This window comes from Barbatula barbatula (genome assembly GCF_947034865.1).
Source record: "Barbatula barbatula genome assembly, chromosome: 2".
Taxonomy (NCBI): Eukaryota; Metazoa; Chordata; class Actinopteri; order Cypriniformes; family Nemacheilidae; genus Barbatula; species Barbatula barbatula.
Genome location: NC_136767.1, coordinates 30,796,056 through 30,809,900, shown reverse-complemented (window position 1 = coordinate 30,809,900; position 13,845 = coordinate 30,796,056). Strand labels below are relative to the sequence as shown.

Genomic DNA, 13,845 nt, shown 5'->3' with positions numbered 1-13,845 from the left:
GTTATCACACCCCATATGGATGCGTGTCCGCTCAGCCAGCATTGTAAAGAGGACGCTTGTCCACACTGTATTTAAAGGACGAATGTCCGCACAGACCACGTTGTTTAAAGACATGTGTCCGTGCAGCCCGCTTTGTATAAAGAGGACCCATGTCTGCATAGCACGTGGTGTATAGAGAGGACATGTGTCCGCGCAGTTTAAAGAGGAAGCTTGTCCGCGTTGTATGAAGAAGACACTTGTCCACACAGCCTGTGTTGTATAAAGACGACGAGTGTACGTGCAGTGAAATACAAATTCACAGAAATTCTAAGACAACAGCATTTAAATTAAGGAGTGAATCTACAGCGTAATGCTGTTAACACCAAGAGTGAACGGAACTAGTCAATGCAAAGACATGAACTCATGCCAGGCAACGGCGCAAATTTGGTAGTACGATTGTTGCAAGATACAATATTTGCTTTAACAGTGCCTTCCACACAAGCAAAGGAGAGCTCATTGATATCCACTGTTTCAGCGACGGCAATGATGCAAATTGGGTGGTGCGATTGCCGCAAATGATTTATATTAGTCTCAATTGGGTAATCCATGCAAGTTGAAAATTTAAACTTGATTAGGAAATTTGCCCGAAGAGCGCAATGAGTGCACAAAATAATTGGATACAAATTTAAATTCAACTTTTATATGCATATAAATAAACCAGCTATGCACTACTACTACAAAATTCAGTTTGCTTCTCTACATATGATAGTCTTATTTAAATTAACAATGCATATAGGAATTTATTGTGTGTCTGCTATTTGACCTGTGTTTTGAATTCCACAACCTTTTATGTTTTACTCAGTCATTTTTTTCTTGTATAGCTGCTTTGTAACAATGAAAATTGTAAAAAGCGCTATATAAATAAAGCTGACTTGACATATAACATGCTATATATCACATACTAAATATCACATGCTATATATCACATACTAAATATCACATGCTATATATCACATACTAAATATCACATGCTATATATCACATACTAAATATCACATGCTATATATCACATACTAAATATCACATGCTATATATCACATGCTATATATCACATGCTACATATCACATGCTATATATCACATGCTATATATCACATGCTACATAAATACTATTTCTAAGGCTTCTTATCTTAGAAGAAAATGATCAAAAGACGGCAACGTGACTTGGGCAGCACGAGTGCCTTATCTTACTGGGTTGCTGGGTTGGTAAACTCTCTCAGGATGCCTCTTTCTGGCAAATCAGATCCATCTGTTGAATGTCCTGACAGTCGTCCTGAACCCAGGCTAGAGAAATATTCAACAAATGTTTAGCTGACTACAAAACCTTATCTATGAAGCATTTGTATTAAGACACAGTGGGGTCCAAAAGCCTGAAACAAGCCATAAAAATACTATTTCTGATCCTTCGAATTTAATAATTATTAATTGTATTATTAATATATAAATTTGAGCTTAAAATGCATTGATTACTAAATGTTTCTTATTTAAAATGTGTTATTCCAGAAATATTTATGTTACTAATAAACACTTGTCCTTTGTAATTACGACATTACATACATTTTCAATATCAGTTTTTTTTTACAAACAAAAAGCTTCATTTTCATGACAAGGTTTTTCTTAGATGTTCAGTGTGATATTTGGACACAACTGTAGATACATTATTTAAATCAGTCAAATCTTGTCAACTTACACAACGAATGCGTCGCTCCTTTGCCATCCGGGATAAGAACTTTTATAATGACCTGCAAAGAGAAAAGGTCCGTAAGCATTTGTAAATTGATAAAACTTGAACTTACACTTGTGTTTTTTGTATAAATTTGAGCTGAATGACAAAATGTGTTTAACAGGACCTCTTCTAGTACATCAACTCAATCCGCAGACGCCATATATAAACATTAATAAAAGTGCTCTGAATCAGCACCTCAACAAATACAAGAAATAGAAAATATAGCAAAACAAACGACAACTATTTCATCTCTCATTGCATTTAAGTCACATTTCAATATATTAATCAAAACGCAATTTTCTTTCTTGTTTTAATCAGTCTACATGTTGATATCCAAAAATAACACTTACTTTTCTGCCATAAGCTATTCGAGTCATAAAAGCTCCTTTGAACAGCTGCTTTTCCTTTAGTTGATCCGTGAAATCTTCAAATGTTGCTTCAAAACATACAAAAGGAAACGTTACACAACATACACAATGCGAATGATCCTAAATGAATTCCAATGACAGTCCTGTTTCACGTTAAGAGTTCCAGATGTTGAATGTTAAACTGTATATTACACTGCCAATATTTCTTTACCTTCCTGTACTTCATTCATCCACTCGTGTGCCATCATCTCCTGCAGATCTATTCTGCGCATTGGATTTTTCTCCAGGCACTTGGTGAGGAATCACGGCACTCTGTGAAAGAATTAACAAAAGATCATTAGTTATGCGTCTCATGTTCTCTTCATGTGGCACATTAATGTTGTCATGTATGTTTCTCACCTCTGGATAAACTGGAGTCCAGGTCTAGTGTCTTGGTCTTTTTCCACTTCTTGGTTTTATAGTGCTCGTGCCCATGCATCGTTTCATAGGCCAGTTTGCCAAGACTCCAAACTGATAATGTTCTATTCTGTTATTAACAACGTTTCTAAGGCGCAAACGCCGTAATTTACGGCGTCTGTACGTCTTGAATGGCGTAAAAACAGGCGTCATCTGAACACCAGGCGTCTGGTTGATGGCGAAATATGACCCAAACGGCTTTCCATAGTTAACCGGGCGCCTATCCACGCGTACGTTAACTGGGCGCTTATCAGAAGCGAGTTTACACGGTGTATGTGGACAACATCCAGATATATAAATATCACATGCTATACATCACATGCTATACATCACATGCTATACATCACATGCTATACATCACATGCTATACATCACATGCTATACATCACATGCTATACATCACATGCTATACATCACATGCTATACATCACATGCTATACATCACATGCTATACATCACATGCTATACATCACATGCTATACATCACATGCTATACATCACATGCTATACATCACATGCTATACATCACATGCTATACATCACATGCTATACATCACATGCTATACATCACATGCTATACATCACATGCTATACATCACATGCTATACATCACATGCTATACATCACATGCTATACATCACATGCTATACATCACATGCTATACATCACATGCTATACATCACATGCTATACATCACATGCTATACATCACATGCTATACATCACATGCTATACATCACATGCTATACATCACATGCTATACATCACATGCTATACATCACATGCTATACATCACATGCTATACATCACATGCTATACATCACATGCTATACATCACATGCTATACATCACATGCTATACATCACATGCTATACATCACATGCTATACATCACATGCTATACATCACATGCTATACATCACATGCTATACATCACATGCTATACATCACATGCTATACATCACATGCTATACATCACATGCTATACATCACATGCTATACATCACATGCTATACATCACATGCTATACATCACATGCTATACATCACATGCTATACATCACATGCTATACATCACATGCTATACATCACATGCTATACATCACATGCTATACATCACATGCTATACATCACATGCTATACATCACATGCTATACATCACATGCTATACATCACATGCTATACATCACATGCTATACATCACATGCTATACATCACATGCTATACATCACATGCTATACATCACATGCTATACATCACATGCTATACATCACATGCTATACATCACATGCTATACATCACATGCTATACATCACATGCTATACATCACATGCTATACATCACATGCTATACATCACATGCTATACATCACATGCTATACATCACATGCTATACATCACATGCTATACATCACATGCTATACATCACATGCTATACATCACATGCTATACATCACATGCTATACATCACATGCTATACATCACATGCTATACATCACATGCTATACATCACATGCTATACATCACATGCTATACATCACATGCTATACATCACATGCTATACATCACATGCTATACATCACATGCTATACATCACATGCTATATATCACATACTACATAAATACTATTTCTAAGGTTTCTTATCTTAGAAGAAAATGATCAAAAGACGGCAACGTGACTTGGGCAGCACGAGTGCCTTATCTTACTGGGTTGCTGGGTTGGTAAACTCTCTCAGGATGCCTCTTTCTGGCAAATCAGATCCATCTGTTGAATGTCCTGACAGTCGTCCTGAACCCAGGCTAGAGAAATATTCAACAAATGTTTAGCTGACTACAAAACCTTATCTATGAAGCATTTGTATTAAGACACAGTGGGGTCCAAAAGCCTGAAATAAGCCATAAAAATACTATTTCTGATCCTTCAAATTTAATAATTATTAATTGTATTATTAATATATAAATTTGAGCTTAAAATGCATTGATTACTAAATGTTTCTTATTTAAAATGTGTTATTCCAGAAATATTTATGTTACTAATAAACACTTGTCCTTTGTAATTACGACATTACATACATTTTCAATATCAGTTTTTTTTACAAACAAAAAGCTTCATTTTCATGACAAGGTTTTTCTTAGATGTTCAGTGTGATATTTGGACACAACTGTAGATGCATTATTTAAATCAGTCAAATCTTTTCAACTTACACAACGAATGCGTCGCTCCTTTGCCATCTGGGGTAAGAACTTTTATAATGACCTGCAAAGAGAAAAGGTCCGTAAGCATTTGTAAATTGATAAAACTTGAACTTACACTTGTGTTTTTTGTATAAATTTGAGCTGAATGACAAAATGTGTTTAACAGGACCTCTTCTAGTACATCAACTCAATCCGCAGACGCCATATATAAACATTAATAAAAGTGCTCTGAATCAGCACCTCAACAAATACAAGAAATAGAAAATATAGCAAAACAAACGACAACTATTTCATCTCTCATTGCATTTAAGTCACATTTCAATATATTAATCAAAACGCAATTTTCTTTCTTGTTTTAATCAGTCTACATGTTGATATCCAAAAATAACACTTACTTTTCTGCCATCAGCTATTCGAGTCATAAAAGCTCCTTTGAACAGCTGCTTTTCCTTTAGTTGATCCGTGAAATCTTCAAATGTTGCTTCAAAACATACAAAAGAAAACGTTACACAATATACACAATGCGAATGATCCTAAATGAATTCCAATAACAGTCCTGTTTCACGTTAAGAGTTCCAGATGTTGAATGTTAAACTGTATATTACACTGCCAATATTTCTTTACCTTCCTGTACTTCATTCATCCACTCGTGTGCCATCATCTCCTGCAGATCTATTCTGCGCATTGGATTTTTCTCCAGGCACTTGGTGAGGAAATCACGGCACTCTGTGAAAGAATTTACAAAAGATCATTAGTTATGCGTCTCATGTTCTCTTCATGTGGCACATTAATGTTGTCATGTATGTTTCTCACCTCTGGATAAACTGGAGTCCAGGTCTAGTGTCTTGGTCTTTTTCCCCTTCTTGGTTTTATAGGGCTCGTGCCCATGCATCATTTCATAGGCCAGTTTGCCAAGACTCCAAACTGATAATGTTCTATTCTGTTATTAACAACGTTTCTAAGGCGCAAACGCCGTAATTTACGGCGTCTGTACGTCTTGAATGGCGTAAAAACAGGCGTCATCTGAACACCAGGCGTCTGGTTGATGGCGAAATATGACCCAAACGGCTTTCCATAGTTAACCGGGCGCCTATCCACGCGTACGTTAACCGGGCGCTTATCAGAAGCGAGTTTACACGGTGTATGTGGACAACATCCAGATATATAAACATCACGTGCTATACGTCACGTGCTATACGTCACGTGCTATACGTCACGTGCTATACGTCACGTGCTATACGTCACGTGCTATACGTCACGTGCTATACGTCACGTGCTATACGTCACGTGCTATACGTCACGTGCTATACGTCACGTGCTATACGTCACGTGCTATACGTCACGTGCTATACGTCACGTGCTATACGTCACGTGCTATACGTCACGTGCTATACGTCACGTGCTATACGTCACGTGCTATACGTCACGTGCTATACGTCACGTGCTATACGTCACGTGCTATACGTCACGTGCTATACGTCACGTGCTATACGTCACGTGCTATACGTCACGTGCTATACGTCACGTGCTATACGTCACGTGCTATACGTCACGTGCTATACGTCACGTGCTATACGTCACGTGCTATACGTCACGTGCTATACGTCACGTGCTATACGTCACGTGCTATACGTCACGTGCTATACGTCACGTGCTATACGTCACGTGCTATACGTCACGTGCTATACGTCACGTGCTATACGTCACGTGCTATACGTCACGTGCTATACGTCACGTGCTATACGTCACGTGCTATACGTCACGTGCTATACGTCACGTGCTATACGTCACGTGCTATACGTCACGTGCTATACGTCACGTGCTATACGTCACGTGCTATACGTCACGTGCTATACGTCACGTGCTATACGTCACGTGCTATACGTCACGTGCTATACGCCACGTGCTATACGCCACGTGCTATACGTCACGTGCTATACGTCACGTGCTATACGTCACGTGCTATACGTCACGTGCTATACGTCACGTGCTATACGTCACGTGCTATACGTCACGTGCTATACGTCACGTGCTATACGTCACGTGCTATACGTCACGTGCTATACGTCACGTGCTATACGTCACGTGCTATACGTCACGTGCTATACGTCACGTGCTATACGTCACGTGCTATACGTCACGTGCTATACGTCACGTGCTATACATCACGTGCTATACATCACGTGCTATACATCACGTGCTATACACCACAAGCTATACACCACAAGCTATACACCACATGCTATACACCACAAGCTATACACCACATGCTATACACCACATGCTATACACCACAAGCTATACACCACAAGCTATACACCACAAGCTATACACCACAAGCTATACACCACATGCTATACATCACATGCTATACACCACAAGCTATACACCACAAGCTATACATCACATGCTATACATCACATGCTATACATCACATGCTATACATCACATGCTATACATCACATGCATATACAGCACGAGTGCCTTATCTTACTGGGTTGCTGGGTTGGTAAACTCTCTAAGGATGCCTCTTTCTGGCAAATCAGATCCATCTGTTGAATGTCCTGACGGTCGTCCTGAACCCAGGCTAGAGAAATATTCAACAAATGTTTAGCTGACTACAAAACCTTATCTATGAAGCATTTGTATTAAGACACAGTGGGGTCCAAAAGCCTGAAACAAGCCATAAAAATACTATTTCTGATCCTTCGAATTTAATAATTATTAATTGTATTATTAATATATAAATTTGAGCTTAAAATGCATTGATTACTAAATGTTTCTTATTTAAAATGTGTTATTCCAGAAATATTTATGTTACTAATAAACACTTGTCCTTTGTAATTACGACATTACATACATTTTCAATATCAGTTTTTTTTACAAACAAAAAGCTTCATTTTCATGACAAGGTTTTTCTTAGATGTTCAGTGTGATATTTGGACACAACTGTAGATACATTATTTAAATCAGTCAAATCTTGTCAACTTACACAACGAATGCGTCGCTCCTTTGCCATCCGGGATAAGAACTTTTATAATGACCTGCAAAGAGAAAAGGTCCGTAAGCATTTGTAAATTGATAAAACTTGAACTTACACTTGTGTTTTTTGTATAAATTTGAGCTGAATGACAAAATGTGTTTAACAGGACCTCTTCTAGTACATCAACTCAATCCGCAGACGCCATATATAAACATTAATAAAAGTGCTCTGAATCAGCACCTCAACAAATACAAGAAATAGAAAATATAGCAAAACAAACGACAACTATTTCATCTCTCATTGCATTTAAGTCACATTTCAATATATTAATCAAAACGCAATTTCTTTCTTGTTTTAATCAGTCTACATGTTAGCATCCAAAAATAACACTTACTTTTCTGCCATCAGCTATTCGAGTCATAAAAGCTCCTTGGAACAGCTGCTTTTCCTTTAGTTGATCCGTGAAATCTTCAAATGTTGCTTCAAAACATACAAAAGGAAACGTTACACAATATACACAATGCGAATGATCCTTAATGAATTCCAATAACAGTCCCGTTTCACGTTATTAGTTCCAGATGTTGAATGTTAAACTGTATATTACACTGCCAATATTTCTTTACCTTCCTGTACTTCATTCATCCACTCGTGTGCCATCATCTCCTGCAGATCTATTCTGCGCATTGGATTTTTCTCCAGGCACTTGGTGAGGAAATCACGGCACTCTGTGAAAGAATTAACAAAAGATCATTAGTTATGCGTCTCATGTTCTCTTCATGTGGCACATTAATGTTGTCATGTATGTTTCTCACCTCTGGATAAACTGGAGTCCAGGTCTAGTGTCTTGATCTTTATCACCTTCTTGGTTTTATAGGGCTCGTGCCCATGCATCATTTCATATGCCAGTTTGCCAAGACTCCAAACTGATGATGTTTCTGCATCGACTCTCTTGGCCTTCATGTGGCCGAGCTCGATGTCTCGACCTGTTAACATAGTTAAGAGATTTTCACAGTTTAGCCCGACAGTGAGATATCAGTCTCTTGTTGGATTAGAGAATATCTATTGGATATGTCATGGCACCCAACCCACAGTCAATTCCAACAGTGTTATTGTTGCAGCACTAAGCTTGGATGTGATGTACATAATGTTCAAAACTTTGTGAACGGATCACAGCACACAAGTGCTCACACTTACCCTTGAATGTGCGGATTTCTTCGAGGGAGGGGAGGAATTCCTTACGGCCAAAGAGGTTTAATTTGAGCAGCTTTGTCTTCTTGTCTATATAGAATTTCCTGGGCCCGATCTTCTGGTGAGAAACGCCGTGGTCCAGGGTGTGTTTTACACCTTCAACTGCCTGCTTGAATAAGACGCGTGCTTCCGCTTCAGGCAGAAATCCCCCGCTGTTCTTCATGTGTTTCTTCAAGCTTGTGGATGGATTTTCATACACCAGGATGATTTTCCTTTTCTGCTTGAACCAGCGATGCAACGGTTGAACGTGCGGGCTTCTCTCTCGTCCTGACACCATCACATTAACAACCACTTCTTCATCTAATAACCTGTAGAAGCCAGGCTAGAGAAAATGTTAAACAAACAAATGGTTAGCTGTCTAAGGACAATCTTTCATTTCTATGTAGTGTTTGTATTAAGATACAGTGGGGTCCAAAAGTCTGACAAAACGAATACAAATATTTTTAATTTACGAGATATTTTGATCTGAATGTGTTACTAATAAACACTCGTACATTATAATTAAGACAAGGATTACTATGCATTTTCACAAACAAAAAGCTTCACTTTCATGTTCAGGTTTTCCTTCGATTTTCAGTGTGACATTTGGACTGCACTGTAAATTACATTACTTTGAATCTTGTACAATCTTTTCTACTTACACATCTAATGTCGTAATCTTCATAGCTGAACAAAGCATTGACGAAGACCTGCAAAGAGAAAAGGTATCAAGCATTTGTAAAATGATCAAATTTGCGCTCACACCGCACACGTGACATCTATATAAACATTCATAGCAGTGCTCTGCATTAACAACTACAACAAATGTAAGAAATTCTTAATAAAACTGCGAAAATATGTTTTAAGTCGTATTTCAATATTAATCAAAACTCTAATGTTTTATTCGGTGTACACGGCTAGGAAAATGACACTTACTTCTTGGCCATCAGACCTCCGATGAGCCACATGAACTCCGTTTTTCACCTTCCCTTGTATATCATACATGGCTTTGAATGGAACTGAAAAACACAAAATAAAATGGTTAATATACACAATGCTAGTTGTCCAAAATGAATCCCATACATATGATGACAATCTATCATTAAAAGTGGACTCACCTTTAGTTGGCCCAGTCAAATCGAACTCGGGCATGACAGGCAGTGGGTCATACACCCGAGGCTTCTCTCTAATGCCCAGAGCTTCTTTAAAGGCAAACCACTTATTTCTGAAGCAGAAACGTAGTTTTCTAGTTGATGGATACTCATCTGAAAGAGAGAGAAAAACACCTTATGACTAAACATCAAAATAAAGGATGGCAATCATTTACAGCTTTAGTTTACAACGTTGAATTCAACAAACAAGCTTAATGTTGACAAGTAAACAGTTGATTATAATGCATTGAGTCATTATTTGATTACAGATGAGCTTGACTCAAATGAACATATATATTTGGAAAAACATGTTCAAAACTCTTGTTTTAAGAGCATAAACAACACATGGAAAAACTTAATGCGGCTGATTCACACATGAAGGGATTCAAAGCAAATAAAGCTTCTGCATGTTTGTGTTTTTGCTTTACAAACAATAAACAAGTTAAAACGGACTTAAGAGCTGTAACAAACAGGCCACGCCCATTACATTTGTTTTGGGATAAAACTGTGGCGATGGCGATAACTGCATTTCTTAACAAAATATCTCAACACGACAGATTTAAGCAGTTTTGCTTTCACACGTTAAAATGTCAGTTTTACTCTCAATGTAACCGAAATAAAGTTAGCATACAACGCTAATGTGAAATGCGCGGCAGTTAACGTTACATTTGATATTTTTATAAAGCCAAACATTTGGCGAACTCCTCGATTACACGAGCCAAACAGTCTTCAAATGTTTGCAAAAGTTTCATGGAAGTTCAATAAATAGTTCAATAAATAGTAACGAACCGAACACAACGCGGTTCATCTCGATGTTCGCCATTTGTCACCAGTAGAGATCTCGTCTCGAGCGCTGCTAAGAACTGAAGAGTCGAAGCTCAGCGCGTCTATATAAATGCCTCTGATGACGTCATAACGAAATGTTACAAGCGCGAGTCACGAGCTCTTAAAGAAACAGGGGTTGTTTTTTTTCATAGACGCTGTAAAACTAAGTGTTTGTGTTTATGGTTTTCGAGTTATGATGTTTTAGTTCACGTTTGCTATATGATGTGGAATTACTTTACCCGCACGAAGGCTTATCACGCGCCAAACGGGTGACAGCTGGTAACTATGGTAACGTTGGTCGGCTAATATTATACTAGTTTATGGTAAATCCTTAGAGAGCAAAAATGTGTTTTATGTGCAATATATGTATCTACGATGAGTTTGGTTTCATAATGAGAAAACTCCGTTTTTAAATTAGTTATAAATCATGTTTTTCATTATTGTTGTGTTTTTATTGTGTTTTATTGTGTAGTTGGCTGAATTTATTTAGTTATTATGGCTTAACAAACCAACTGCAGTTTGATTGATATTCATTGGAATGCACAATAATAATAAAAAAAAATTTACATTTGTGAATGAAAGTTATGAATGAAACTCTTCATATATTAAACATATTTAGTTACATTTTTGTATTTTTAATTTTATGCATACGGTTCTCTCATATATGTTTCCTGTAAATCTGCTTCGCAACAATATAATAAACAAATATATCAAATTGAAAAAGTCTTTAAACACAGTTTGGATGTATGTTATCACTCCCGGACACAGATGGCTGACAAACACATATTTGTTTTAATTTAACTCATTGGATTGAACTTGTACAGTGTGATTTCTTTACAACAGTTATTCACTAAATGGCTAAATTAAGCCCCTTTGTTACAGAACAAATAACTATAGATCACATTTATGGGCTTTAAAATAAAAGTTCTCCATCAACACCATGGAAATAACAAAAATTACCCATCAGGCAATGCAAAGCGGTTCTCAAGTTTAAAGTGTTTCAAAAGCCATGTTGTATCTCAACAAATCCCTTTCTCATTGTTCAGGATCAAGCTATTGTACCATCGAACATGTGACGTAGTTACAAAAAAGTGAAACCGTGTATTCTGTAAAAAAGGAAAATGATGGCACTTATTCATTCTGACCATTTAATGCTGTTCCAAAAACCACAAGTCCAAGAATCCAATAAAACATCATTACACAGATATCTGTGGATTACATCAGACAGAAAAGCAGTGTTCTCATTGTTGCCGTGTTGTGAATTATCCGTGTCGTGCCATATCGTGGCAGAAAAAGTTGTTGTTTCCGGTGCACAGAAGAGACCAGACATAGCGTGTGAGTTTAGAAACATTACAAACGTCTCGCTAGTTTTTGAGGTTATTTCACAGAAGAGTGCAAAAGAGACACAAGTGCGTGTTCTGTACCAGCTTTACCTACAAACACTCATGACATGACAATCAAAAGACACAGAATCTGATTCATCACTGATTTTCACAATCTATACTCAATATCACTGTTCTGTCATCAAATCACAAAGAAATAACTCCGATGGAAGCTGAGATGTGCATGAACTGAGAGCAACTCCTAGATTCAGATTGGCCCACATTAGACTCTTTTCTTCAAAGTCATCTTGTCTCCTGATGAAAGTGTTATCTCTGTCCGTCTCTTATCTCATTCAACACTAGACAAACTCATTCCTGTCTCAAACTCTCACAGCAGATATTATAAAGCCTCGGGCGAGAAGTCCTGAGGTTCACCATGTTCAACGGCGAACAGACTTGGCATGTCACTCCTGAAAAGGTAAAGCAAAAGTTTAAACCAGTAGATGTTTCCTATCAAATGAGAAATATCTACTGCGGAGGAGAACCCATCCCACACAGGACATCTGAACAAGATAAAGGCTAAAAGATTACATTTGATTATTGAAGTCAAAGGCTATGGACCAGAATTCCTACCTGTAGTCATATCGGCACGCTAAAAGACCTGCACCCTGCCATTACCATCACTATAATCATTTATACTGTTCACTTCACCGTGCTTCAAATAACACTGTACATGAAGTACATCAGCAACTTTAAAACTGTTACTTGAGTCCTTTTCCCATAAAGGCATATTCACTTTCCTCGTGTTGGATACGTCATACTACGCTGACTTACAATCTGACAGTCTCACAGCAATAAATCCTGAAATGCTCTCTGATGGTCATGATAATAGTGTTGTTTACAGTCAAAGAAACGCATTTAATTTACAATCGTGCATCATCCACAATACTTCTGCGGGAGAAAAGAATCCAAAATGCAACTAAATCCACTAAAAGAGGTCAACAAATCAATATCCTCTCAGAGCCGTGTGTGTTTAGATCAATGGGTCACATCTGTTCTCTAAATATGATGGTTGAACAAACAGAATGACTGAACACAAACATGAGCTGCATTTCTCCTTCAATCCACAATCATTTTGATGACGTGTTATCACTAAAGATCAAAGGTCATTCCACTTAAAGAGATGAAGTTGCTTTTAATAGAACAAGTTTTTCTTTACCGTTTTGAAATATACTTTATTATTAAAAACGCAAAGCCCCCTCCAACCAAAAAACAGCTTCTTCATTCCTATAGAGCATTTCACAAGACGTAAAAAACACTAGTACCAAAGCACTTCCTGTTTCCGTTGTTTAGTTGTTTTATTTCACATACAGATCATTAAGTCGTATACCGTGTACAATTTGATTCAGTTTTCTGTAAAACAAAAACAACTTTACATAATTTCTTTTGGGGTGTTTTTCCTCAGGTTTCATGACATTGAGTCTATTTTCAGAATTGTCCTGTGTCGTGTGTGTGTGTGTGTGTGTGTGTGTGTGTGTTGACTTGGTTATAGATGGT

The 13,845-nt window shown here is 37.4% G+C and overlaps 2 protein-coding genes across 2 annotated transcripts; both read right to left on the bottom strand.

Moving 5' to 3' along the window:
* Positions 1-5,173: 5,173 nt before the first annotated feature.
* LOC306907006 (uncharacterized protein) lies at positions 5,174-8,471 on the bottom strand. The gene is made up of 5 exons (XM_079478819.1): positions 8,387-8,471; positions 8,158-8,243; positions 7,773-7,824; positions 5,405-7,367; positions 5,174-5,261 (listed from the first exon to the last, which is right to left on the bottom strand). The coding sequence occupies exons 1-4, from the start codon at positions 8,445-8,447 to the stop codon at positions 7,240-7,242; spliced, it is 327 nt and encodes a 108-aa protein (XP_079334945.1). The 5' UTR covers positions 8,448-8,471; the 3' UTR covers positions 5,174-5,261; positions 5,405-7,239.
* Positions 8,472-8,558: 87 nt separating this feature from the next.
* On the bottom strand, positions 8,559-10,992 carry LOC306903287 (uncharacterized protein; the record flags this gene model as incomplete). Its single annotated transcript, XM_079472338.1, has 6 exons — positions 10,931-10,992; positions 10,109-10,255; positions 9,927-10,009; positions 9,653-9,700; positions 8,958-9,333; positions 8,559-8,746 (listed from the first exon to the last, which is right to left on the bottom strand). The coding sequence occupies exons 1-6, from the start codon at positions 10,962-10,964 to the stop codon at positions 8,559-8,561; spliced, it is 876 nt and encodes a 291-aa protein (XP_079328464.1). The 5' UTR covers positions 10,965-10,992.
* Positions 10,993-13,845: the final 2,853 nt, after the last annotated feature.

What these genes read in the sequence shown, in the direction of transcription:
- LOC306907006 (XM_079478819.1), bottom strand. Translation starts at nt 8,447, where the DNA reads ATGCGCAGAATAGATCTGCAGGAGATGATGGCACACGAGTGGATGAAT. An exon ending in GAATAGCTGATGGCAGAAAA is followed by an intron (nt 7,825 to 8,157) that starts GTAAGTGTTATT and finishes TTCTCTTTGCAG; the next exon opens with GTCATTATAAAAGTTCTTAT. An exon ending in AGGAGCGACGCATTCGTTGT is followed by an intron (nt 7,368 to 7,772) that starts GTAAGTTGACAA and finishes ATATTTCTCTAG; the next exon opens with CCTGGGTTCAGGACGACCGT.